This window comes from Gadus morhua, chromosome 13, assembly GCF_902167405.1.
Source record: "Gadus morhua chromosome 13, gadMor3.0, whole genome shotgun sequence".
NCBI classification, from domain to species: Eukaryota; Metazoa; Chordata; class Actinopteri; order Gadiformes; family Gadidae; genus Gadus; species Gadus morhua.
In genome coordinates, this window is record NC_044060.1 from 18,863,845 (window position 1) to 18,891,807 (window position 27,963).

Here is a 27,963-nt window from a genome sequence, read left to right on the forward strand (position 1 = left end):
TGTTCAGTGCTGGCATGTCAGAGCTCTCCTGAGTGTGTGTGGCGATGGCTGGTTTAAAATTGTATTAATATTGACTCCAATGGCATTCCATATCACCTAAACAGTCTGACTTGGCCCAGGTAAGGCTGTATAAACCAGCCATAACCTGACAACCTCCGCCCTTGTCCATGTTCTAGTGTATGTTAAATACATAACATGCTACATACACGCTGTGCATGTTCTAGTACATGATCTAGACATGTTTCCTTTGTGTAATATATGTTCTATTATGTGCTTTGCTTTGTAATTAATGTGTTATTGTTGTTCTTCTTGTTTTCAGGTTTCGTCAGAAGACGCTCTCTCCTTTCCCAGGATGGATGGATGTTCAGAGGGGTTACAAACTCTTCTCTGCTATGTCTTCTTCTCTTTCCTCCCTCTCTGCTTCTCTGCTTCTCTCTGTTCTCTCTCTTGTCCTCTCTTTTCTCCTCTCTCCTTTTCCCCCTTTTTCTTCTATCATCTCTCTCCTCTCTCCTCCTCTTTCTCATTTTACCATCCCTCCCTCCCTCCTCCTCTCCTCTTCTTTTTCATGCTCACCTCTCTCACTCTCTCTCCTCCTCTCTTTTCTCCTTATTTTCTCCTCTACTCTCCTAACTCATCTCCTCCTCCCCTTTTTCTCTCTCCTCTCTCCTCTTTTTTTCTCCACCTCTCCCCTCCCCTATTCCGGCTAATTTTAGTAAGGCTGGTTTCCCCTATGACATCATATCCTGTTTGTCAAGCAGGAACCTACTGCCCCCCCCACACACACACACACACACACACACACACACACACACACACACACACACACACACACACACACACACACACACACACACACACACACACACACACACACACACACACACACACACACACACACACACTAACACACCAAAGGTCTAGAATCTCCTCAACTAGGGGTCCATTGTGTCTGAACTCCTTGGAGAGAGAGAGAGAAAGAGAGAGAGAGAGCCTTTAGAGTAGGACAATTCACACAGAGTAGAGAGGAGCAGCAGTTGGAGAAAGAGAGGCTAGAACAGAGACAGGTGGAGAGAGGAGAGAACAGATAAGAAGAGGATAGATGAGGAGAGGAGAGACTCAATGAGAAGAGGGTAAAGGAGGAGGGAAGAGGCCAGATGAGAAGAGGGTAGAGGAGGAGAGGAGAGACCAGATGAGAAGAGGATAGAGGAGGGAAGGAGAGAGAAGTGACCGGAAGAGTTCAGAGGAGCGGAGAACCGAGAGGAGGTGAGAGGATAGAAGACAGGTGGAGAGAAAGGAGGAGAGGAGAGACCAGAAGAGAGGAGAGGAGAGAGCAGAAACCAGAATAGTGGAGAGGAGAGGGGAGAGAACAGAGGAGAGGAGAGGAGAAAAGGAGGAGACAGAGGAGAGAAGGATAACCCCTGTCTTCACGATGGGCTGTTGTCTATTTGTTCACCACCGGGTGAGTAGAGACTGCATGTGTGTGTGTGTGTGTGTGTGTGTGTGTGTGTGTGTGTGTGTGTGTGTGTGTGTGTGTGTGTGTGTGTGTGTGTGTGTGTGTGTGTGTGTGCGTTTGCGTTTGCGTTTGCGTTTGCGTTTGCGTTTGCGTTTGCGTTTGCGTTTGTGTTCGCGTTTATGTCTGTGTCTGTCTGGGTTAGCACTAATTAGATAAATAGTTAGTTTGTCGTTAGTGTTAAGTAGGTAGCTGGTAGTTAGTAGTTGGCCAGTAGTTGGTTAGTAGTTAGTTAGGTAGTAGTACTTAGTATTAAGTTAGTCCGATTAGGAGAGTAATACAGCAAAGTTAAGGTGAATGATTGAGATGGAAGGTGTAATCAAGCCAGGCAGACTTACAGAAAAACAACATCTTCCTGCTATTGTTAAACAGTTAACCTGAAGGAACAGCCCCTCTTTCCTCTCGCCGCCCTTCTTTTTCCACTCCTTTCCACAACCTTGCCTCTCCTCTCTCCTTCTCTTATCGCCTCCCTTCTCCTCTCTCCTTCTCTCCTCTCTCCTTTTCTCTGTTCTCCTCTCTTCTCTCTCTTAAATCCTCTCCCTCTCTCCGGTCATCTCCTCTCTGCGCCCCTCTTTCTCTCCCAGCTCCCTCTTCTTATGTCCTCCTCTCACCCCCTCTCCTGCTCTCTTGTCTCTCCTCTCTGATCTGTTAATCTCCCCTCCTCCCCCAACCCTCCTCTTCTCTCCTCCTCTTCTCACCTCCTCTTGTCTCCTCCTCTTCTCACCTCCTCTCGTCTCCTCCTCTTCTCTTCCTCTACAAAAAACTTGCATCTGCTGAGATTCATGAAAAATATTTATTGGAAACAGAATTGACACCTATTCCTTATGACACCTATTCCTTATGCCTCTCTCTGCTTTCCTATTCCTCTCTCCTCTCCCCCTGTCTCCGCTCTCTTCTCCTCCTGTCTCCTCTCTCCTTTTCACGTCTCCACCAAAACGATATACAAAAAACTTGCATCTGCTGAGATTCAGACAAAATATTTATTGGAAACAGAATTGACAGATGAAAGTCAGGCTTTCAGGGAGACCAAACCAACACCTTAAACCAAAGGTTCCTAAACCTAAACCACATGGAATGTGTTCCAGTTGGAGATGGGTCCCGACCTGACCATACACAGATCAGTTGTTGGTGGTCCTTTTCCAAAGAATCCCAATTTCAGAGTTTTCAGAGTTTGAGGTTGGCACGCTAAAACCTTTTAAGTTCCAGGATGATACGGTTCAAGGCGCCCTGCCTTTTGAATTAGGAACTAGGCACTCCAAAGTCGTATTAGAATACTACTCCGTTTGTCTTCTACCTGAGGAATATAAAGTATGTGATATGATTGATAGTCTTACAAATGATTTAACGTGTGTGTGTGTGTGTGTGTGTGTGCGTGTGCGTGTGTATTTATGGGTGTGTCAACAGAAGAAAAGGAAGCAGCAGAGGGAGGTGGATTCGTTGAGTCTCTGCAGTCTGGACATCAATGTAAGTTGATTCTGATTGGTTGATTGGTTGAGCAACAGGTAACATTGGTGTAGATTCTGAGACTATTATTTGAGACACGTTTCTCTCTCTCTCTCTCTCTCTCTCTCTCTGGCTCTGGCTCTGGCTCTGGCTCTGGCTCTGGCTCTTTTGGGGGTTAATCAAAAAGTTATTCTCAAGTAATTTATATGTATATTATGTATACCTTATCAATAATTTATATGGATACGTAGACATTATATATTATTTTTGTTATATTCTGAAAATCATCCTTGTTCCTCCTCTTCCTCCACCTAAGAAGCCTACTCCTCTCTGCTGCGCCTCCTCCTCCTCCTTCTCCTTCTCCTCCTCCTTCCCTGCTCCTGACTCCTCCTCCTCCTCTTTTTCCTGCTCCTGACTCCTTCTCCTCCTCCTCCTTCTCGTCTCTCCTCCTCATCTCTCCTCCTTCTCCTCCTTAAACTTCTCCTTGTTCCTCCTCCTCATCCTTCCCCTCCAGGAGCCCAGTACTAAGAGGACTAGGTCTATCTCTAAAGTCTCCTCCCTCATCAACCTCCTGCCTCCTGTTAAAACTGCTCCCCTGAAACGGATTGGTCAGACCCTGCAGGTAAGAGCCAATCATGAGGGACCAACCCTGCTAAATGTTTATACATACAAAACTGTGTCTATGTTTAGTGTTTCAAAGGATATAACTCTTTTGAGTTTGAATCATCAATGGGTATCGGATGCTATATTCAGCCTGCATGCATTGTTGTTCGTGTTCCTCTGGACCAGTCAGAGGAACTTACATAACTCTGCATACAGCGATTCAAGTGCATCATAGTGTTTGGACCCCACACCTACTACCTAGAGGCCCTTGGTTCCATTGTTCTGACTGCCGAACAATGCAGTTTGAGCCGCATTCTCGATGTGACAACACCCTGCAAGCTCCTCTGGAAATCTGTAGATCTCTTTCTCTCTCTTTCTATGTTTCTCTCTCTCTCTCTCTCTCTCTCTCTCTCTCTCTCTCTCTCTCTCTCTCTCTCTCTCTCTCTCTCTCTCTCTCTCTCTGTCTAGCGCTCCATCAGTTTTCGTAATGACAGGCGTACAGAGGCCCCGCCCCCCTCTCAACCCTGGCCCCGCCCCTCTGTGAATCAGACACGGCCCTTGGCCACGGGGGCGGCGGCCTCCAGCAGTAAGAGGCGAGACAGCAAACTGTGGAGCGAGACGTTTGATACAGGACACGGGACCCCCCAGATGCTGAGCCCCCAGGACATACGCAGACAGGAGGTACACACACACACACACACACACACACACACACACACACACACACACACACACACACACACACACACACACACTGCACACACACACTGCACACCAGAAACTCTCCCACATACACACGCACACACAGACACATACACAAAAACACACACACTGCACACACACACACACACACTGCCCAGACACACACAGCACACCGTACATTCACACAGGCTGTAACTTCTCTCTTTCTCTCTCCAGGCTATCTTTGAGCTGGCGCAGGGCGAGCAAGACCTCGTAGAAGATCTGCATCTGGCACGAAAGGTAAAACCAGTCTTCTACTGTTTATACTGGGAGCTGCCTAGTACAACCACAGCCATCTACTGGTTTGATGTGTTTCTAATGTGTGTGTGTCTGTCAGGCCTACCATGATCCCATGCTGAAGCTGTCCATCATGACCGAACAAGAGCTGAACCAAATCTTTGGCACCTTAAATTCACTCATACCACTGCACGAAGGTACACACATACAAACACACACATGCATAAACAGAATGACTCCTCCCCCTCACTATTACTCCATCCCCTGACTATGACTGCAACCCTGTGTCTCTCAGATCTGCTGTGTCAACTCCGAGACGCCAGAAACCCTGACGGATCTACAGAGTTGGTGGGACCCATCCTCACACACTGGGTAAATAAGCTGCAGTGCTGATTGGACACACACTATATATATATATTTTATATATATATATTTATATTTCACTTGTCACGTATCTCCAAAATGTTGAATCTCGACATGAAGAGTGCACATTCAAATCATGGATGTGAGTGGAGGACATAAGATGACGTCACACACACTGTTTCTACCTCTTGCTGCGGTTATTGTTGACGCTGATTCAAGATCGACGCTTTTGAGTAGAGGTTAGAGAGTGAGCTTGTCCGCCTGTACAAATACGTGTACTACTACCTCACCGCAAAGGGGCCCAGAAAGTGTAGAGGTTAGAGAGAGGGAACCTGTGTTTGATGTTTGACAATTACAACACAAAGATCCTTTCTGCATTTGGAAAGAGTAACTACCAACCTAATGCTGACTATATAATCATGGCCATGTGTGAATGGTCCTCGCACTGAGGGTATCGCGCACACGGCAACTATGCCAACTCTCTCTCTCTCTCTCTCTCTCTCTCTCTCTCTCTCTCTCTCTCTCTCTCTCTCTCTCTCTCTCTCTCTCTCTCTCTCTCTCTCTCTCTCTCTCTCTCTCTCTCTCTCTCTCTCTCTCTCTCTCTCTCTCTCTCTGTGTATGTAATTGGACAATCAGTTATGCTGCACTGCAAACATCACTGCGGTGGCCCGATCCTGCAGATTTGCACTTTACAACATCCGCAGAATCCGTCCCTTCCTCAAAAGGGAAGCAGCTCAGCTTCTAGTCCAATAACTGGTCACCTCCCGCCTCGACTACTGCAACTCACTCCTGGCTGGACTTCCTGCCTCTGCGATTAATCCTTTGCAGCGCATCCAGAATGCGGCATTGGTAAAGCCACACACCCCAGCTCGATCCCTCCGCTCAACTACCTCAGCTGGACGCCTGGTACCGCCATCGCTAAGAGCTAGCAAAGGCCGTTCAGCAAAGTCACAACTTTGCTCGGTTTTGGGACCTCAGTGGTGGAACGAGCTCCCTGCCGTTCTCAGGACCGCAGAGTCGCTCACTATCTTCCGAAAAAGACTCAAGACTCACTTGGTCAGAGTCCACCTCGACTCTGCATAGCCACCCTCCCCCTTCTGGCCACCATTGTACACTGTATTGTATTGTGTTGTATTGTATTATATCATAGTACTTAACTGTGTAGCAACTGCAGTAGCTGCTATCATTGCTGTAACACGGGAATTGGTTAGCCTAGCGATTGTTGTACTTCATTTCCTTTCTGTACCGACAGCGATATATTGTTGCACTTCTTATGACAAATGTACTTATTGTAAGTGGCTTTGGATAAAAGCGTCTGCTAAATGCTCTAAATGTAAATGTATGTCTCTCGGCCACCAGCTGCCCTGTCTGAGGCAGTACACAGGCTACTGCAGTAAACAGCTGGCCGCTAAGTCTCTGCTCGACCGGCGGAAGCAGGACCCTCGCGTGGAGGACTTCCTGCTACGGTGCCTCCAGTCGCCCTTCAGCAGGAAGTTGGACCTCTGGAACTTCCTGGACATCCCTCGCAGCCGATTGGTCAAATACCCGCTGCTGCTACGGGAGATTCAGAAGCACACGGCCAATGAGCATCCAGACAAACCGTACCTGGACCAGGCGGTGAGCTAAACCACTCACCCTCACCTGTGTGTGTGTGTGTGTGTGTGTGTGTGTGTGTGTGTGTGTGTGTGTGTGTGTGTGTGTGTGTGTGTGTGTGTGTGTGTGTGTGTGTGTGTGTGTGTGTGTGTGTGTGTGTATGTGTGTGTGTGTGAATATATATATATAATATGTTTGTGTGTGTTTGTTTGTGTGTATGTGTAGGTCAGCATGGTCCAGGGTCTCCTGTCAGACATCAACCAGAGGACAGGGGAGGCGGAGTGTCAGTACTTTAAGGAGCGCTTGGTTTACGGGCAGAAAAGCTGGAGGGACGGGATGGTAGAATGCTCCACAACACTCTGTTGCCATGGAGAACTGAAGAACACCAGGGGGGTGGTGAGCTTTGTGAACCTCTCTTGTTCTTAATGCCAAAAATATACTTGACATGGGCAGTCCTGTTGATATACACTCATATATGCATAAATATATATATTTACACCAATTATATTCTTACATATACCTCTCTCTCTCTCTCTCTCTCTCTCTCTCTCTCTCTCTCTCTCTCTCTCTCTCTCTCTCTCTCTCTCTCTCTCTCTCTCTCTCTCTCTCTCTCTCTCTCTCTCTCTCTCTCTCTCTCTCTCTCTCTCTCTCTCTCTCTCTCTCTCTCTCTCTCTCTCTCCAGAAACTTCATGTATTTCTGTTCCAGGATGCCCTAGTTATTACCAGGTCCTCCTCACTCAACGACCAGCCAATCAGCTATCAGCTCTGCCACCAGCCAATCCCCATCCAGCAGCTGGTGCTGGAGGACCTACAGGACGGAGAGATGAGAGTGGGCGGGTCCATACGAGGAGCTTTCAGCAACAATGAACGCAGTCAGTATTTGGTTGGATGGATTAGTTTGCTTAGTTGGCTGTTTGGTTGGAGTGGTTTGGTTTTTTATTGTAGTGTTTTTTTTTTGTTCGGTTGGAGTAGTTTGGAGTCACCTGAGACGAATCATCATATCATCCAACCTAAAGCAGTACATTCAATGACCTATCACCTCTTCTCGTCCTCTCTTCTCTCCTCTCTATCACCTCTTCTGTCTCCTCCTCTCCTCTGTAGGTAAGAACTTCTTACGTCTTTCGTCCCCTAGAGGACAGCAAAGTCACTGTCTCCAGGCCAGCGATGCCTTCAACAAGCAGCAGTGGATCAACTGCATCCGCCTGGCCAAGGAGGCAGCCGTCTTAGATGTGGAGCCTCTGGAGGCGGGGCCATCAGCCAAGGCAGGGGCGGAGCCTATTGAAGATATTAAAGCAGCGGCGGAGCTGGAAGGAGTGGATTATGGTTCCAGAGAGGAGAAGCAGGAAGAGGAAGAGGAGGAGAGTTGTGAAGAGAGGGAGAGGCGTGTGGGGGCAGGGATCTCCTCCTCCTCCCACAGTGAAGAGGAGATGATGGAAGAGGACCACGCCCCTCTCCAAGAGGAGGCGGGGCAAGCATCCGACTACCCTGAAAAACATGCCCCACAGCTAATCAGAAGAGGACTTTCTTGTGATGACGTTGCAGGGTAGGAGATGGGTTAAAGGATAACTAAACCAGAGATATATGCATAGACACCACATTGGCCTTTCGATTGTACGTCAACGTCGCCGCCATATTGGAGAGGCCAAGACTGGTCTGTTGACAGGTTAAAGTAAACGGGGTACCTGTGGCTTTTCTGAATTAACTGCACTAAAAGATTAACATTTATCGACCAATTTCAATTAGTCCTTTTTATATTCATATTTAATCGTAAATTATATATATATATATATATATATATATATATATATATATATATATATATATAATATTCGAAAATCTGTTGAGAAATGTCAACAGAAAAGTAAATAAGGATGTTTCACAGCGACTGGTCGAAGCAGTCAATAGAGAGTTTATGAACATATGCCTATGAACCGAGCCCATGTAAACGCCCCGTCAGTTCAGTTTAAATAATCGGAGGGCAAGTGTGTTGCATCAATGCTTAATCAGCAGGTAACCGGGTAAACATATAGCAATCATAGATCATTCCTGCAATACCATGTGTTCAACCTATAGATGGGGTCAAAATTACCCACTATAAACCAATGTACATATGGTGTTTGTTGTCCTGAACTATACAAGCCTTGTGACTTTTTTAATGCCAAGAAAATAACGGGACTCAAGGTCGGAGCAGAGTAGCTGATCACAAACTTCACTGGCTAAACATAGCAAAAAAAGATTATATGTTCAAGATTACAGTATTCCTACTAATTGGGTGTCAAGCAACTATGTTGCGAGACAACCTATTGTTTTTTAGATTAAGATTGTCAACTAGAAACGTACAACCATATTATAATGAAAGTGTTCTAAAATAGAAATCCACAATGACATATTTTTGAGGAGTAAGTAATACAAAACTGCCATTCAAATTAATTAATAAACAAAAACCGCCTTAATTTGCATACATACAATTAGTCTATTTCATATTTTTGACATAACAAGTATACCATTGGACTGTCCAAAGGTGTAATAACAACTGCTGTAAAATTAGTCTCAAAACTTTACATCGTTACCACAATTTACTGGTGCATTTTAGCAACGCCAATTAACATCATCTGGCTTTGATGAAAGGTTGATATACAAGCAAGATTCAAAGTGCCCCTGATTAAATCTAGATCAACATGTCTTCAACTGAACTGTGTTTGAGAATAGAATAATGTAAAATACTGATGCCTTCCTACCTGTGTTCAGTCAGTCATTGAAATCCAACTTGTATCTGAAACAACACTGTGCTTATTAAATTCTGAATGCTGTTTTCTGATGGAGGCATGCTACAGTTAATCAGCATACCTACCTTTAGTTTACCTTACCCTGATGCTAGCAATATTAACCCAGCCGTTTGGTTTAGTTGTAACCTGATACTAGCAGTAGGCTATATTAGCCCCGCAATTCATCTAGCCAACCCTGATGCTAGCAGTTGTCTGCTTATTAGCTGGGCAGCAATTGTGTGAAAATATGTGTAGACATTATAATAAAATCAAAAATTGTGATTCAACTTTTAAATGTTTTTTATTTGACTTTGTATCAATATTCCCTGTCATTTTTTTCTTGACTTTATTGTTTTTGAGTGCCTCGAAAAATGCTCTTTAATTAAAGTAATACTACAATACATTTATTGAGCTCACACTTTCCATTTTTTTTTCTTTCATTGGCGGAAATGCTGTCTGAACAGAGTCTTCAGTCTACGAAGGAAGATGTGTAGGGCTTCCGCTGTGTGGAGTTCGCCCATTGTGGAGCCAGAAGAGCAACAATCCAGATGTTGTTCTGCGGCAGCTGGCAGTGAGATTCGGATTGATTCGGAATCAAGCAGCTACCTGGCTGTAGCCAGTGGGGTTGAGGGTCGGCTATTGTCAAGTAAGGTTGATTCATTGGTGTCCAGTGGCGGTTTTAGGCACGGGCGACCCGGGCAAACGCCCGGGGCGGCATATTTGTGGGGGGCGGCAAATGACATGGGGGGCGCCACGAGCAGTATAAAAAAAAAATGCGCTGCCCAGCGGTTAACAATGAAGTACGACATAATATTGTGTGGGGAATAGGTATTTTGGCGCCCCCTCTGGCTGCAGGCGCACAATTGTTCGTATAGACGGAGTGATACCCTCACTGAAGTCCGTTGGTCCATGATACAAACCCCCTGGACCTAGGATCGCCACTGTTGGTGTCTTTAAGACAGTAAGTGAGTTCAGGGATTTAGTCAAAACTAAGAGGCTATGGCAGAGTTCCTAAGATGAAATGCTATTGCTAAGTTCCCCGGACACTTTTCGGTGTACAGTTCCAAGAGCAGAAAGGCAGAAAGGGGGTCATACGGCCCTACCCTAAGAAGATGGCCAGCTAACTAACCCAATAACCTCTCTCTGTCTCTACAACCCTCTGAATCACTCTCTTCTTACGCAGAGTCCCGCTTTTGTCTACGCCCTAAAGAGGCGGGGGCCCGATGTCATCTAGCAGTCTGAGTTTCCATACATCCTTCACCAAATGTTTCTTTGTTATACATCTCTGGGTACTTTTGTACTTTTTCGCCCGCAGGGCGGCACATGATACTTGAGCTGATGCAACAGCCATCACAGGTTTACAATGTGTTTGTGTTCTCCTAAGGAGCACATTTGAGTGTCGTGTCACATGGTGCTATAGTCAACGTATGGTAGTCATATCAGGGGACCTACAGAAACACACATTCTTTGTATTCCAGTGGCCTTCTCATGCAGCCCATGTCTCCCCCGTCTAAGTGCTCTGATCACATTGATCACATTTTGAATTTGACACAGACACATTTTGAGTGCTTCGAAATTTCTACATAATAAGATATATAAGGTAAAATACCCAAGATTAATATAAGATATATAAGGCACATACATTTCTACATAATAAGATATAGAAGGTATATACCCAAGATTTATATAAGATATATATATATATATATATGTAAGGTAACCTTTGTTGACAGCATTGGTTTTGTGTCCTTTCATGATTGATTCTGGAGCGGCTAGGTGCAGGCAGCAATACAATGCGTCCTTTCAGGACACACGTCAATGGAATGGTATATTTAGCAACGCATGCAGCGCATTTTTAAGACATAAACACTTTTTGAATATGCTGTACTACGCAATGTACCCTATCAGAATAAACATATGGAAACATGTGTAAAACATGGTAGAACATGTATGTTGTGATAGGTGAATGTTTGGTCCACCGTAGTGCCATACTTGTGATGTCATATTCAAGTGTCAGGAAATAAACCGGCAGTTCTTTGCGTGCAACCTACACGGAAGTCACGTTTAATGCCTCCACACATGACATTGTACAGTTCAGCTAGAGTGTACGGCTCAGCTGGAGTTGAAGGTGAGGGCAGTTTGTCTGTGCATGTCTCTGGTCAAACCAAAACAACTAACAGTGACAGCGGACGCTATCTCGCTTCTTAGATCCTACGTAGTATCCCGCCCCTTGCAAGCACACCCCCCTAAACTACCCAGAGATTTTACTGATGTCTGAACGACACTGATGTCCGAATATAAAGCATCAAGTTTGAATTACCCTCAGGGGTCGAATTTCCTGATGCTAAAATGCTGAAAAAATGTGGAGGACATGTCTGAAAACGGCTATTGTTTCCGCAAAAAAAATTCTTGGGACTATGTTGTTCAGGGACCATCATAAATGGGACGCATACTAAGAGGCCAGATGTTTCCTTGGCGACTAGAGAGGCGTCCAGGCGTCCAAGATGTTCGAGAGACCCAGCCGCTCAAGGCCACAAAAACATGGGTAATTCCCACACATAGCCACTAGAGGTCAGGACCAAGCCACAAACCAAGTTGCAATGCCAACACATAGCCGCAAGGGATCAGCATAGAGTACACATACGGACACCCAGGGGGCGGGAGTTCAGCGCCATGCTTAGCCAATCAGAGCACATAACTGAGTCCATGCCTGCCCAGTATTAAAGATGAACTGAACTGAAATAATCAACATCGATAACGTGTTAGTTTTGACCATTTGAAAAAAAATGGCACTAAAAAAATATTTAAAAAATCAATATATTGCTTTTTTTAGCAACAGAAGAAAATGCGTCTTTTAGCATTAGAGCGCCGATGACGTCACTGGCATGGCAGGACTAGGTCGTTGCTGCAGACACGCGAACGTCTTCTACACACCACGGCGGATAAAAGTGATTTTAATATGCTGGTTACGCGTTTGAGCCTGTGAGGGACATGCCTGTAGTGTCCGACTGCCAACCGGTGGAGAGGGATCAACTTCAGGCTCCAGCTCCACCTTCGGATCGTGTGGGTGTGACTGGTGTGCGTGTGGGTGCTGCCGGAGCATGGACACTGCCATTGAATGGGTCTGCTGCCGAGAGGTCCCGGTCAACCTTGACCATCAAATGGTGGGATTAGGTTGCATAACCATGCATAGGGCATTTCGGATGCTGTGCGGCGAGAGAGAGGTTTTGGAAGTGGCCATGCTCTCTCTAAGGGAGCATGGCAAGACACCGGCGAGCAGAGACACTGGAGCGCCCCATAAATAGGAACCAAGTAAGGCGAAAACTATCATTCCCCCTCCGATATCCTTTGATGCGTTTCAGAAATGTCTCCGTAAAGACGGACTCATTGCGGTGACGCAAAGAGCTGTACAAACGCTGTAGTAGGCTACCTACATATTCAAGGCGCTGGTTCTCCACAAAAATACGTCGAGCGCATCAAGCCTGCGCGCATCCAGCTTGCGCGCTGTATAAAAACATTCAAGTCGAGGAGGAGATAGTAGTTGTTTAACCTTTTAGATTGAGTAGTAATACTTTTTAATGTAGGCCTACAGTTAGTAATTAAATTGACCAAGGAGCTGTATTTAAAGCTACAAAAATAGTACAAAAAATTAACTGTAACTTTCAACGCAACTTTACGTCGCTCGCTTCAGGCGTCCACACGAATCATAGCACGAAACCACATAGGTCCGGTTTTATTTGAAACCACCCTGGGACCATGGACCTATTAAAGAACATGGTTTATTATCTGCCTAATAACATGGTTATTAAAGACATGGTTTCACAAAAAAATCGGCTCCGTGTGGACGGAACCTGAAAGACATGATAGATGCACTTTGGGAGATACACCCGCGGATGAGCATAGATGCGAGGGCGGATTCATGAATTGTCACGTTTACTTTAGGTGGATGTTGGTATTGATGGATATTGCACAGATGGATATTGCACAGAAACATCTTACTATGAAACTAATTCTTGATTTTAACTCCTCGAGTTTAACTGTCAGATCCGTCAATTCTACCACCACCTGAAAGGAGGTGCCAGTGAAACCTGTATCCAGTAACGGTTGTAACAGGCTGGTGAGGAGACTCGCTCAGCCCCTAACTACCTTGCATCAGACGCCTACCCCACTTACATCGGTGCCCTACCCCATGGGCATAACCCATAGCCAGGGATGTGGCGTGCCGATCACGTCTGTTATGAAAGCTCTCCTCTGGGATCCGTGCACTTGGTGAATTTGCTGAGATTGTTTTAAGAGTTTGGAAATTACTAACTCCCGGGATACGTTTGATTTCTTTGTACTAGGTAACCTCTTAGATCCACGATGCTTATACTAGAATAGTTGGTTCGTTCACTGAAGCTCTAACCTACCCTCCTCTGTAGCAGATCCTTGGAATGATTGAAAAGGAATGGTTTGAACATAGTTTTATTTGCAGGATTAATGTCTGGGACATTGCATCAAGCGATAAAGGCCATCAAAAAAGTATGATAATACATATAATTGACTAATAAAATGCCGTCAGTGACACTTCTAAATAAGTGATATAAAATAGGCCTATCTGGAACACATCTTGGTGGGTTTGTCTATAAATCTGATTTAATCTACAATAATTTAGATACCTGATTTTTACCTCTCTACACTACATCCAACACTTCCCTCAGCTGTGAGAAGAAAGGAGAGAGGGAGTCTTATCTCTCCTCATGTCCGTAGCTCCCTTGGGGAAACGAGTGGCCCCCGCACTGATACGGGTTGCTCCCTTTATATGGAGGACCACAAGTGTCACGGAAATAGTTATAAAGAAATACAAAATACAAAGCAGTCAATAAGTACATTATTTAAAAATTAATTTATGAATTCATAAATAAATGATGCAATTTAAAAATATAGTTGAAAATGCAGTTTAAAAAGAGAAATAAATAACTGGATTCACAAATTGGATTAAGAATACAGATTTTAATCAGACATTTAAAAGGGCGATTACATTGACTTTTGCGTTTCCATTTCCCGCTGCTTTACCTTTTCCTATTAGCTATTAGATTTGCTTAGTCATTTAGCTTCTCCTTTTAGCCTCTCCATTTAGCCTTTCCGTGACACTTTGGGCCTTGCACTGGTAAAACAATGCAAATTAGCCATGGGATGTAACAAGCTCTCTGATTGGCTAGAGAGCCGCAACCGCCTACATCCCATGGCTAATTTGCATAGTTTTTTTTGCAAGGCCCAAAGTGTCACGGAAAGGCTAAGGAAGGAAGGTCTCATCAAATGGTCCCACAGCCAGAAAGGTCTCATCAAATGGTCCCACAGCCAGGAAGGTCTCATCAAATGGTCCCACAGCCAGGAAGGTCTCATCAAATGGTTCCACAGCCAGTAGCCTTCATAGCCCCGTTGGGCTAAGGCAGAGATCTCCCCTTGCGCCGGGAGGGTAAGGCTGTAGGTATCTGTAGAGTGTTGTAGAGAGAGGATGTCCTGCATGGAGCCCCCGTCGGGTTGATCTCTCGTTGTCTCTGCGTTTTCCATCTCTTTTTATCTAGAAGTTTTACCTCTGTTACCTCCCCTTTCTCTTATCTATCCTATGCAGCGGGCCTGCATCAGTTCTGTGACCTTGGTACCTTTCCAACTCGCCATGGAAGGGATACTCTCAGGCATGTACTCTCAGGCACGCACTCTGCCTTCAGATTGTTCATACTTGCTCCACAAATTATACTAATAAGTGTATATTGTATATATAATGATAAACTATACACCAATACAACATATCATAAGTGTAAGATCATAAAATGACAAACAATACAACAATACAACATGTCATAAGTGTAGGACAACATGATTTCACCAACAAGTGCTTTCATCTTTTTAAGGGCTTTCTTCCATAATCGATTGTGTCAAAACAACATGATAAATTGTATCATGAATGATAGATATAAAAGAAAAAGATCGATTTATGATGATACTAAAACAAAGAAAATGATAGATTTATGATGATACTAATACATGATATATGATTTTTAATTGATACATGAATAAAACTGATACGTAAAACTGATACATAAGTAAAACTGACATATGTAAATTCATGCCTCTTTAACATCATTCAGCCCCTGCTGGTAAAACCCCCACATCTCCCTAGGCCTTGGTAATTCCCCAACAGCCCATGCCTCCCCAGACCTTATCCTCCCAGACATCTCTACCTCCGCCCTGTCTCCTGGACTCCAAGAAATCTACCTTACTTGACACTCTGCATCACCAATCGGCTAGTCGGCGAACAACAGGGTGAATAGAAAGGGACATTTGTGGAACTTCTGTTTACAGACCCGCCGTGGTTTAATTAGCAGCTTGGGAACATAGATCTGTGATATCGTCAGAGTAATAGTTTATACACTTTATGGTTGGAGTGCTAGCTTGTGGAGATTGACATGACAGGGGCTGATTGACATCGGAGGGTTAGTCCGTTTTAAGGCTGCCAGTGCCAGCCATGTATTAAGGGCTGGTTTCCTATTCAAAGGTAGCCTGTGGAAATGTATGATTACCCCAGCTGCCTTGGCCCTATATAATTCATTAATGCAGCCAGGGGGAATGCAATAAGATGATCCTCCTGTAGACCTGGTTGTTTGCTTTTCTGTAGCCATTTCAGCAAGCCTCAGAGCCTGACTCATTACCTGCTATGGCTGCTAGAGCCACAGAGTAGGAGTAGGTTACCATGCCAGTGACATAGCTGATGTTCAAATCCAACATGGCGGCGCCCTGTAACACTTTCACCCCTTTCACCGTACAATTTAATCCCTTTTAGCAAGTTCAGCGCTTTTTAGTAATTGTACCAATGAGAAGGCAGACAATTAATCTGTTATATCAACTTAACTTCAAATTTCAGTTCAGTTAATCTTTAAAGTAGGGCCCGACCGATTCATCGGCCTGCCGATTTACTCGGCCGATTATAGCCTTTTTTAAAATAATCAACATCTGCCAAAGAGACGCCGATTACAAACGATTTTTTTTTTTAATTTTTTTTTTTAGAAATGTTATATCCTGCAGATTGCACTCCTACTCGCCTTGCTAACTAACAACTTTAGCTGGAGTAAAAAAGAGGAGATTGAATTTTACCGTACAACATGAAAGCACGCTCGCTCAGGCAGCTCACCTCACCAATGTACACAAGACGCGTTGTTTGAGCATGTTGTGCCTGTTTTTCTTTAGGTCCCAGGCCATGTTAATTTGTTATACTGTAGACTCTAACGGTGAGACCATACTGCTCAGCACGCACGTGTTAGTCACTGCTCACGAGCGCAGCACATTGGGAGTTAGTTATTTATTTTACATTTTACATTACACTCATTTTTGACTGTAAATGTATTCTAAAACACTCAAAGGTTCTGCATTCAATTCACAAAGTGTTTAAAGTATATTTAAGGTGTCAAAAACTACGTTTTATATGCTTTTCTTTCATTGGTTTTTAATCGGCCGATTCAATCGTAATCGTAATTTTTCTCAGAAAATAATCGGCATCGGCATCGGCACTCAAAAATCAATATTGGTCGGGCCCTACTTTAAAGTCACAACACAGCCTAGGGGGCCAGAACGCTCCAGGTAACGCATCCATCAGATGCCCTACTAATCGTATCTCCACGCGTGCCTATACAATTCCCCTCCTTTTGCTTCATAGAGACTAGTCCAAACCTTTACCAGATTAAAATGAGTTATAAGCGATCCTGACTCGGCGACCTATTTCCAAAAAGAACACAGCAAACCGACTGCCCATGTTATTATAGACCATGGTATTTATCTTGTTTCCAAAATGAAGAGGCCATTACACCAGTTATTTAAAACCTAATGTTGTGTTTCCCTCCACTGCCTACAACCCAGCCAAAAACACTATTATGCACCCTTTCGCTATCATTTCGGTCGCCTGATGGTGTAGTCGAGGGGTCGTCAACCCTAGGCACGCGTCCCACACTGGCACGGGGCAGCATGATCATTGGCACACTTAAAAAAAGTGTGCCAATGATTTTCTTTTTCAATATACATATATATATATATTTTCTTTTTTTATTAAAAAAGCATAATCATTACTACCGTCATTACGGCAGCATAATCATTACTACCGATTTTTTTTTGGACTTTATTCTGTTTTGGGCATTTCCTCCCAGTGCAAATATGTTTAAATCAGTTACAGAAAGTAGTGTTCTGAAACGGGATAAATTAATAGTTTTTAAAACTATGTTGTGAGTAATAGAGAAGAAAATATTTAAAATATTGTTGCAAGTGGCCTGTATGCATCGCCTTCACATGGTTTTGCAAAGCTGTACATGTCTTAAAGATATTGATGTGGACGTTCAGCATTCTCATATATTCTCGTTTATTACATTTCTCACATTGCAAATAAGTTTTTGAATGAGTTTCTGAAAATGGTGTTTTAAGATGGACACATGTAATTATAATTTGTAAACCCTTGTTGCAAATATAACAACCAAAAATATATTTAAAATGTTGATGCATGATTGTGGACTATATGGAAATATTACAAAACCAGGTCTTCTGGAAATGTTTTTGGTCGTGAAATCATGAGTGAGATGATGCGTGGGTTTGTAGGCGTGTGGGAGCACCAGTAACCCAAACAACACCCCAAAACCCTGGAAAAGTGTTGTTTTCATGTCCCCTTTAATGCGTCCCCCACTCTGGGCCTCCAGGTGTCGCTGTTTGACAATGGTACTCAAGGTTAACCACGTGTTCTGTGCTCCGGAACCCTCAGCCAATCAGCTGCCTGGCTGCATGAAGCTGTGTGTTTCCCTAGTTCAGTGTGTTTTCATTTCGGGGAACGGAGCATGGTTCCTTGGATAACAGCCCTGCCAACTTGCGACACCGGCTGGAGACCAGAAACAAAGTAACGGCCAATGAGAGAACTATTTATCGCTTGATGCTTCGACGATGGAGGACGCACGTAGTGGACGGAGAAACCCGTCTGCCGCGGGGAGTAACGTTAGCAACAGATCTGCCGCCGACAGCCAAGATGGCGGACTGAGTCCCAGTTGTGGGTCTCCAACGGCTTCAGATCACCGAGGGTCTGAGGTTATAGACCTTCTGAGTTGCCCGGAAACCAAGCTGTCGGAGAGAAAGTCCTCGGCCTCGAACCCGGTGCACCTCAGACACATGCCCATGGAGCCGCTCAAGTTCCACATCCCGAGGAAGAACAAGGAGACGAGAGGTGTGCCTAGCAAAACAGCATGCTGCTTATGTTTTAATAACAACACTGTATCCCCTCTACCATTCTCATCGGCGTTTATTCAACGTCTTCCTGTTACCTGCGATTTATTAAATGTTACAATTATTTGCCGAAATGGATGACTTCTGTTAGGATTCTTAATTCATATAATCCCTGAAAAAGGACCAGCATCCACACTTGATTTTTTTTTACCAGATCACACAAGATGATTAGACCAGAGCCTTCAGAGTATGTTTGGTAACCTGCATTGTGGACTCATTTAGCAGAGCCGTTGACTATTTAACAATATCAACTAGATGTGTACCTTAACTTGAGGGCTACCTGTAGATGGGGACTGGTAGTACAGCTTCGGGGTATGAGTATCTCTCCTGTGCTGGTGGGACGTGAAGTGTGCTCTGGGGAAGGTGACAGAAGGGGAGACGTGAAGTTAAAATGAGAAAGGGGTTGTGAGAAGTGGATTGATTTCAAAGTAGTTTACTTTAAAGACTGAATATTTCTTTTTAATTATTTCATTTTCTCGCTGAAAGCCAGCTGTGGTGATTTCGACATGTACAGTGGGCCAGATGTGTGATGCTGCGTAACGTACACACCGCACGGCGCCCGCTAAATCATGTAGTCTGAGGCGCTCCAATATATGATCCGAGAACGCTGAGCGCAAATAGACATTTCTTTTCAAGAGCGATATGGGAGAGTATTAACCAAAACATTAATGTCCAAATCATTTTTTTTAATGTTTATTAATAGGGTTGGCAACCCTAGATGTCATGTCTGGAAATTAGATTGGTTAGTGGTCATGGTCTTTGTTCTGATGTTGGTATTTTGTTTATTACATTATTTAAAGAATGTATTCGAACCTGTAGGACTACATGATTTTAAAGGGTGCAGCTAGAGAGAATTAAGTGGTTATGGTTATGAAGCTTTGCAGTAAAGCAGTAGCTTTTATTTATATATAAATCTGATTCAACGAGTAGGTTCAATGACATCAAACAATAGCAATGGATATATCGATTTTAATATTACTATTCATTGTAAACACCGAATATCATCAGCCATGTTTGTTTACATCCGTGATTTAGGCGCACTTTACGTTTTCTCGCGATAGTTTAGCGAGAGTTTCGGTTATAAGAGTCGAATCGGGGCGGTCCATGAATGGCTTCGGGAAGTGTGTTGACCAAAACAATTTAAAACCTTGTAGTCTGTGCCCAGCCGCCCACCATACGTTTCTTGTAGTTCCAGACACTGCTAATGTTGTTACAATACTGCTACAATACTGCTATGCTAGGACAAGGCAACATCATTCCCCCCAAGAAACTATAGGGTTTTACTGGGTTATTTAATGTTGTTTTTATGCGACTACAATGGATCTGCTATGTCTCAGATTTTAGCAACTATTTAGGATCAGCGCAAAGGCCTGGGGTCGTTGACTTATCTGAAGCTGAGAATTCCTCCTTAGACATGAAATATATAGGAGTGAAGGAACAGTTGTCCACACCAACAAAGAAAGTTGGTAAATTCCCAGTATATATCTGTTTCAATCTAAAACATTAAATGCATCTGGAGAATCCATTGATACATTTACTTAAAGCAATACTTACAGGAATAGACTGCAGAAGAAAATTCTGCTTCAGCACATGGCAAGCTGTGGTTTAACAGGGAAGCACAAACTCTTTGGAATTATAGTCGTTATTTACTTATATCTGTGCTATGTTGTGTCTAATGTATGTGTAACTTCATGTACTAACTCCCTCCTTGTTCAGGTCTTTCTTAAAATATGTTTAACCTCAAGGGACTAACCTGGTTAGAGAAAGGTGAAATAAAATAAATAAATACAAGTCTGTCTGCCTAACTACATGTCTGTCTGTGTGCAGCTCTGTTCCAGTATGTGTCAAGCGAGTCCAGGGAGTTTGAGGACATGCTGACCATCCTAACGTCCAGCTACAAGGACAGCAGCTCCTCACTCTGCTTCACCTACAGCAAGCCTAGACTGGTGCACAATGCTGTGCTGGAGGGACAGGTGAGGAGGAGGAGGAGTTTATAGCAGACCGAGAATGGTGTGGTGAGGAGTGGATGACGAGGATGGAGGAAGGGTGGACAAAACAGAATAAGATGAAAATTGTGTGTGTGTGTGTGTGTGTGTGTGTGTGTGTGTGTGTGTGTGTGTGTGTGTGTGTGTGTGTGTGTGTGTGTGTGTGTGTGTGTGTGTGTGTGTGTGTGTGTGTGTGTGTGTGTGTGTTAGTTTGTGGAGAAAAGAAAGGAGATGAAGAGTGAAGGGAGGACGGAGAACGAGCTGGAGGAGAGCTACTGCTTCTTATTAGCTGATGCTGTCAAGGTAACATGCACACACATGTAATCTATTGATTGTTTGGTAACAGTATTTAGATTAAATTTATATTTAATCTATTGACTATAGTAACGGTGTGAAATGTATTGACTGTGTGTGTGGTAAGCAAATGTATTTTATTTACTGTGGGGTAACAGAATGTGACTTGTGTTTAGCTGCCGTGGATGTGTGAGAAGGGCTTGTTGACGGGACACAGCTGGGTCACGGCTCTGGGGAACCCCAGTAAAGGTTTGACCCCCTCTTCCAATAACCTGCTAACCCCCTTGCTAGAGTAGGAAGACCCGCTCTCATACTTTATGTGTTTTGTGTCCAGGAGTGTATCTGTCAAAGTTCTCTGACCTGCTCCAGAACAACTCCTTCAGCCCTGGCTCCTCTGGGGAGATCCTCATCTTCAAGGTCATGAAGGTAAGGGTCAAAGGTTACACCACTAATCTGAAATATCTGTCATTGTGTCAGCGATTCTCTGACTCACCCTAGTGTGTGTGTGTGTGTGTGTGTGTGTGTGTGTGTGTGTGTGTGTGTGTGTGTGTGTGTGTGTGTGTGTGTGTGTGTGTGTGTGTGTGTGTGTGTGTGTGTGTGTGTGTGTGTGTGTGTGTGTGTGCGCGCGTACAGGGGAAGGTGAAGAGCATCTATGAAAGTATGTCCAAGAACCTCCTGGACCCCACGCCGCGCTTCGACAGCCACGTTTCCAAAAATGCCAGCAAGGTCACCTCACTGACCTCGTACCGTGCCTTCGAGCTCACACAGGTACGTCTCCGCGGTCCCTCTAGCTCACTTCCTGTAGCGCACTACCTGGAAAGCAATTCCTGTATTTCAGGAATTTCCCATAATAATGCTCCTATCACATCCTGTTGCTCAGATCAGATTCTGTGGTTTGCATCACACCCTGTACAGGGGTTGACACTAACGGTTGCCCGCTTGCCCGGGGCAAGTAAAAAAAATGTTTGGGCAAGTTGAGATTTTTTCTGGTTGCCCGAACAGGCAAGTGGATTTTGGGTGGATGTTAATATAAAAGCTATTTATTCAAATGTTTTTAGAAACGGCAGAACAACCTTTTGTTCCTCAAAACCACACAAAATAGAAGTATTTGCAATTGATCAGCGCGCTGTCTTCTCTTCTCTCGGAAAAGCGAGTTAACAGACACGCATCGCTTCAGTGCGAATATAGCCCCGCCTTCTGTCACTCACTCGCAGTGCGGTCTCTGGCAGTGATTCGCTAAAGGTTAGCCAACACAGCTAGCATCTCAAGTGCAGCACCTCCGCGAACGGTTTAGGTAGAAGTTAAATGGAGTAGTGATGGAGGAGTGCAGTTTGGAAGTACTTTGGATTGAGGCAAATTATCAAGGAAAGTCAAGAACACGGTTTTGGGTTTCATAACTGTGCACATGCACACAGCAATAGCGATCTTTTTCACGAAATTGGACCCTCACAAACTATATATTACATGAAAGCTGAGCCTCCACTTATTCCAACAGTCCAAACCATATCATTCTGTGACTAAAACTCGCAAATAACAACTTAAGAAGAAACGTCCCCTTTTCTTTTAACAACCAAAAATGAAGTATTACCTTTGTGATTTTTGTCCACAAAGTTGATTCTGATCTAATAAAACCACCATAAACAGATTATCCAGTTTCTGGGCCAGATTTTGCAACTTAACATGGTGTTTTCAATTAATGAATAAGAGAAGGTTTCTTAGGAAATAGGTAAATTGCCTTCAATCAGAAAACATATTCTTCAGCGCAATCTAGTGGCCATATATTTATTTGCGAGTGTTTGGCTTGGTGCATTCAATTGCCCTGAACTTTAAATAGAGGTGTCAAGTGTCAAAATTGTAAGATATCTACCTTTATTTGTGTCTCATAGTAAGACAGCGCTCCCAACTGATAACGACCAACTGATACTGATAATTATTTCAGGTGGAAATGTTATCTTCCACTTATGCTGTGTTCCATGGCTTTATTCACTTTAACCAAGTATTATCCCCATTGAATATTTCACTTGCACAACAATCTTTCTTTTGGCCCAAAGATGACATTATCGCCCTTGCAGTTGTGGAGATATAATCTATTTACTTTTGTTATGTTCTTTCCTGAACAAAACTTTTCCCCCGATATCAAAAATGGTATAGAATATCGATCTTTTTCCAGGAATAGTATTGAAGTTAGAAAATCCAGTATCGTGACTTACAACCCTACTAGAAACGCGATTGTGATTATTCAGTTAGAGCTACAAGAAACTTAAAAGTTAAAAAGACATATCTTTGCTACTACCTCTGACATTTAGTCATGTACATTTGCATAAAATCATGCAGGTCTACATATAACTTGGCGATAGCTTTAATAGGTTGGAACGGTGGACTGAAATCACTTCATGGCACGATGTGAGCGCTCGATAAATAAGTAAACAAAGAGAAGTTTGTTATTTTATGTGCTGAAGCTAACATTCAGCTTCAGTCTGAGCTAGGAGAATTTTTCTGAGCCCCCCCAAAACCAGGCCGGGTGCCTGGCAAAAAGAGGCCCGTTCACGATTCTGATTATAATTTGGGCAAGTGAACATTACATTCGGGCAAGTTGAACCTGACCCTTACTTGCCCGATGGGCAAGTGCTTTTGAAACCTTAGTGTCAACCCCTGCTGTAGCTCGCATCACATCCTGTTGCTCATATCACATCCTGCAACCCACATCACATTCTGTATCTCGCATCATATCCTGTTGCTCACATCACATCCTGTATACAACATCACATCCTGTATTGTAGGTGACGTCTTGTGGTGTAGATCAAATCCTATAGTTTACATCCATATCTGTAGTTCACATCAAGTCCTATAGCTCTCATACTGTAATGTATATCACATCTGTAGCGTAGCTCACCTCCTGTAGTTAAGATCACACCCTGTAGTTCACATCCTCTAGCTCCATCCCATCCGGTAGTTTACATGACATCCTGTAGGAACAAGGCAGCTCTCGTTGCTATTGCCTTCTTCTTTCTATGCGTTTTACTGAATGTTCACCCGCCTGCTGTGCCCTCAGCAATACTTCTACGAGTATTGGTTTGACGAGGTGAGACCGCAGCCCCGACAGGTGTGTCCCTACGCTGTGGTCTCTTACTCGTTCAAAGGAAAAGATACCCCGCTCCCAAGCAAGCCCCTCCCCCCTCCCAGGTAGGACCACACAACAGTTACAACGATGATATGAACAACTATAGCACGGTTCACTGGCTCCAACTGAGCAATAAGTAACATCGTTTATTTCGCTCCTCGATTGGGGCACCACTTCCCTTTTTACACTTTTTGTATTTTATTAGATATTATATCATAGAGACAATAAACATAATTTTGACTTCCATGACCAAAACAGTATGTTTTTGTCAAAGTAAGTGATTCTTTAGCAATAACTTATCCCCTTTCTTGATTTGTTTGACGAACAGATTGAACAGCCAATCAGCAGGCGGTAGTAAAGGTAAGCCCAGCCCAGCTGTTATGTTGTTGACTTTTCATTTGAAGCGAAAGAATAATGCAAGAGTTTGTGTGTTTGTGTCAGAGCGTGCTCAGTTTGTGGTGTGGAGCGGGGCCCTGGTGAAAGGAGAACAGCACCTGCTCCATCTCTCCCTGCTCTCCTTCTCCCCTCCTCTCCTGCCCTGCAGCCTGTAAGTAACACTGGACAACTACGAGTCCCCTCCTCCTCCCCTCAGCCATTCATGTCTATCCTCCTGCTCAGATCAAGTAACTACTGGCCTTTTTCTCTGTTCCCGCCAGACCAGAAAAGCTGGAGATTGATTGGCTGATGAGTCTGAACCGTGTGACCGAGCACCTCCCCGCCTCTCTGTTCTGTTGGAACCTCTACACTGGCAGCCATGAAGGTGAGGTCAAAAGACTTGCAGCCATGAAAGTGAGGTCAAAACAATGTCAGCAATGAAGGTGGGGTGAAACACTGACCTCTGAAGCCCTAGTGGAAAATCCAGCTGTGTGTGTGTGTGTGTGTGTGTGTGTGTGTGTGTGTGTGTGTGTGTGTGTGTGTGTGTGTGTGTGTGTGTGTGTGTGTGTGTGTGTGTGTGTGTGTGTGTGTGTGTGTGTGTAGTGGTGAAGAGCGGCTGGTTCTGTAGTCTGCTGGAGGTGTCGGAGCGGAGAGGCTCCGGACCCGACGCTAGCAAACTACTGCTGCAGCTGGAGGAGAGGAAACTGGTACGTCGTATTACCGTTAGGACTGGTGGTACCTCCTGGTAGGACTGGTTGAAATTCCCGCTCCAGACCTGTTATTTGTAATGTGTATGCGTGTGTCTTTTGCAGGTTCTATTATGTCCACTTCCTGATAGTGGCTTCCTAATCCTGCTTTCCAGTGTCCAAATGGCCGCGCCTCCTGGTAGGGCATCAGACGTCACACGTATGCATAGTGTATATTTGTAAATGTGAACATATATATGTGTGTGTGACCTCCATTATGTGTTGCAGAGAGACCAGCCTTGTGGAAGAGATGTCTTCAGGCCCTGTTCGTCTTCCCAGAGTCCAGAGACATGGCTAGACCCAGTAAGCGCACACACACACGCACATGCACACGCACACGTACACACACACACACGCGCACGCACACACCAGAATGCTAATGAGATGTCTCCTCCTTAGGAGGCTGTCCGTCCTCCTATGATGCCACGGGGCTTGTACCTCGGGGGGTGGAGCTGGGGCAATTCGTCCCAGCGCTCCATCACGCGCTGGTCAAGGCCCGGGCCAACCCCCCCACCGAGCTGGCGGCTGGTGTGGAGAGACAAGCTGGTCTCTACCTGGCCGGCAGGAGGGACCGCACGGTACTATATAGAATAATCTGATGGAAAGATGTACACGACCGCGATTGACTGTATTGTTATATGACTGAGTGCTATGTGATGTCACTGTGCAGGTGCGGGCCTACCCCACGCCAGTGTATGACTCTAAGCTGGATGACAGAGGAAAGCTGTTTCCGGCTCCCAAACACCACCGTCTCAACATGGAGGGCTACCTGCGCTCCTACCTCTACAGCCCGGTCTTCTACCAGCTCCCCCTGGGCCACGCCAACCGCCTGCTGGAGCTCCACCCACCTCCCGATGAGGAGGAGCCGGAGGGGGCGGAGCCACTGACAGAGCCGGGCGCGGAGCCGGTCCCTGAGCACACCATCCCTTTGAAGGTTCCTACACGTTTTACACCATACCGTGCTTTGACGCACTTTACTCTGTGTAACCACGCGTTGTCTTTTCCACTGCTGGTCACATCGATCTCGAAAAATAGCACAGGCAATAGAAGGCTCATGTTTAAGCCAATGGGGGACGTCACAGATGCTAAATCCATTCATTGTTACAGTCCATGTTTACTATACCCTGCTACTTGTTGGTATGTAGGACTTTACTTTACTAAGCGCGACTACCATTTACTAAGTACATTTTAGCTACTATGTTCCAACACTTTGACACGTTCTTACCATACGTTATAAACACATACCAGGTCTCTGAAGTTGACTATGTACTAACATATTACTATTATTATTATATTATTGACATATTAAATAGAACAGCGGACGTGTTTAAATGAAGTTGATGTAGCAGAGGTTGGTGTGTGTGTTGATGGAGCAGAGGTTGGTGTGTGTGTTGATGGAGCAGAGGTTGGTGTGTGTGTTGATGGAGCAGAGGTTGGTGTGTGTGTTGATGGAGCAGAGGTTGGTGTGTGTGTTGATGGAGCAGAGGTTGGTGTGTGTGTTGATGGAGCAGAGGTTGGTGTGTGTGTTGATGGAGGAGAGGTTGGTGTGTGTGTTGATGGAGCAGAGGTTGGTGTGTGTGTTGATGGAGCAGAGGTTGGTGTGTGTGTTGATGGAGCAGAGGTTGGTGTGTGTGTTGATGGAGCAGAGGTTGGTGTGTGATGATGGAGCAGAGGTTGGGGTGTGTGTTGATGGAGCAGAGGTTGGTGTGTGTGTTGATGGAGCAGAGGTTGGTGTGTGTGTTGTTGGAGCAGGTGTTCAAGAGGAGCAGTGTGCGTGACCCCAGGACAGCAGGAGCCCGGGACGAAGAGGCACCACAGGGGAGGAAGAGGAGTCTGGAGGAGCTCACTGACCCATCACTCAAAAGAATATACCAAGGGGAAGAGCCAGGAGCTTGTCTAACAGGTGAGGGTGCGACCTTCTAGTGCTCTGCTTCCTACACTTGGCAACATTCACTTAGCTTCTAATGCTTATTTTCTAGAATTTAGCGTCTGGAGTTTAGTTTGTTGCATTTTGCTTCTGGAGTTTAGGTTGTAGCGTCTTGCTTCTGGAGTTGAGTTTCTCTTGCTTGACTCTTGAGTCTAGCTTCTACCACTTGGCTTTTTTATTCAACGATGAAAATAAACCAACAAAAAAGTGCAGCAAACATTGACGTGGGTACAACTTCAATAGTAATCTCAGCCACTGCTTATAATTGCTAGAGGCCATCGGGGAGCTCGTGCCACAATTGTCGAACCAGGACGCAGAACAATCAAGATTGTGTCGAGCGGCTGCTGGGGTTCTGACGTAGTCAGGGAGAAGCAAGTGGTTTCTCAGTCATGGAGCGTATGGGACGTGCTGGTTTGACCTTGGCCTGGATGGAGGAGGGGCCTGATCTGTCAGCGGCACAGTAGGGAACCAGTGTCCTTAATCGGATTGGGGCTGGCACAGGTAGCCAGTGCAGTATGTCGGGGAGACGTGTCGTGTAGGAGAACTTAGGAAATAGTCGGCCTCCTTTAATCTGGATGAGCCAAAGAGGACGAGTGGCGCATGCAGGCAGGCCAGCCAGAAGGGAGATGCAGTACAAGAGCCTGGACCTTCTGTGTAAGGAATGGACGTATTTTTCCGATGTGGTACTCGTCTTACCAGCAACACAGAACGCCAGAAATACTACAACAGTGTTGCAAGAGTTTGTGGCAAGTGATCGCTGATTGGTGGAGCACGGAGCATGCATAGGCTGCTTTTGTTTCATTAAGCCTGTTGGTTGCGATACACCAACCGCTTTTCAGCAGTTCATTTTCAGAGTTTTTACTATTTTTGCTTGGAAGTGGCGCGGAGCCCCCTCGTGTTCAGTTCAACGTTACGTGGAACTGTCAATGCAGGCAGCTCTGCTTTGTGTCTCTTGAGCCCCAACTTGGA

The 27,963-nt window shown here is 44.8% G+C and overlaps 2 protein-coding genes across 6 annotated transcripts in view; both read left to right on the plus strand.

The window, feature by feature from the left end:
* Positions 1-1,167: 1,167 nt before the first annotated feature.
* arhgef3 (Rho guanine nucleotide exchange factor (GEF) 3) lies at positions 1,168-9,662 on the plus strand. 3 transcript variants are annotated; one of them, XM_030375015.1, is made up of 11 exons: positions 1,168-1,459; positions 2,915-2,974; positions 3,468-3,575; positions 4,025-4,237; positions 4,475-4,537; positions 4,635-4,731; positions 4,830-4,906; positions 6,257-6,514; positions 6,716-6,886; positions 7,173-7,362; positions 7,592-9,662. In XM_030375015.1, the coding sequence occupies exons 1-11, from the start codon at positions 1,430-1,432 to the stop codon at positions 8,035-8,037; spliced, it is 1,713 nt and encodes a 570-aa protein (XP_030230875.1). In that variant the 5' UTR covers positions 1,168-1,429; the 3' UTR covers positions 8,038-9,662. The 3 variants fall into 3 exon arrangements, with proteins under 3 accessions (XP_030230875.1, XP_030230876.1, XP_030230878.1); XM_030375016.1 differs by having other exon boundaries at positions 7,197-7,362; XM_030375018.1 differs by having other exon boundaries at positions 4,106-4,237.
* An 8,129-nt stretch (positions 9,663-17,791) lies between these two features.
* The window catches only part of tasora (transcription activation suppressor a), a 28,029-nt gene continuing 17,857 nt past the window's right edge, over positions 17,792-27,963 (plus strand). The window contains exons 1-16 of one of the 3 annotated variants that reach the window (XM_030375865.1): positions 17,792-18,487; positions 20,374-20,519; positions 20,742-20,834; positions 21,002-21,074; positions 21,160-21,251; positions 21,459-21,593; positions 23,878-24,008; positions 24,275-24,306; positions 24,388-24,493; positions 24,603-24,706; positions 24,925-25,028; positions 25,134-25,206; positions 25,296-25,370; positions 25,467-25,645; positions 25,738-26,001; positions 26,820-26,970. In XM_030375865.1, the coding sequence (XP_030231725.1) occupies positions 18,211-18,487; positions 20,374-20,519; positions 20,742-20,834; positions 21,002-21,074; positions 21,160-21,251; positions 21,459-21,593; positions 23,878-24,008; positions 24,275-24,306; positions 24,388-24,493; positions 24,603-24,706; positions 24,925-25,028; positions 25,134-25,206; positions 25,296-25,370; positions 25,467-25,645; positions 25,738-26,001; positions 26,820-26,970 (2,035 nt within the window). In that variant the 5' untranslated portion in view covers positions 17,792-18,210. The remainder of the gene's footprint in view (positions 18,488-20,373; positions 20,520-20,741; positions 20,835-21,001; positions 21,075-21,159; positions 21,252-21,458; positions 21,594-23,877; positions 24,009-24,274; positions 24,307-24,387; positions 24,494-24,602; positions 24,707-24,924; positions 25,029-25,133; positions 25,207-25,295; positions 25,371-25,466; positions 25,646-25,737; positions 26,002-26,819; positions 26,971-27,963) is intronic. The other 2 variants (XM_030375864.1, XM_030375863.1) reach the window with 2 other exon arrangements.

What these genes read in the sequence shown, in the direction of transcription:
- arhgef3 (XM_030375015.1), top strand. Translation starts at nt 1,430, where the DNA reads ATGGGCTGTTGTCTATTTGTTCACCACCGG. An exon ending in GGATTGGTCAGACCCTGCAG is followed by an intron (nt 3,576 to 4,024) that starts GTAAGAGCCAAT and finishes CTCTCTGTCTAG; the next exon opens with CGCTCCATCAGTTTTCGTAA. An exon ending in AGGACATACGCAGACAGGAG is followed by an intron (nt 4,238 to 4,474) that starts GTACACACACAC and finishes TTCTCTCTCCAG; the next exon opens with GCTATCTTTGAGCTGGCGCA.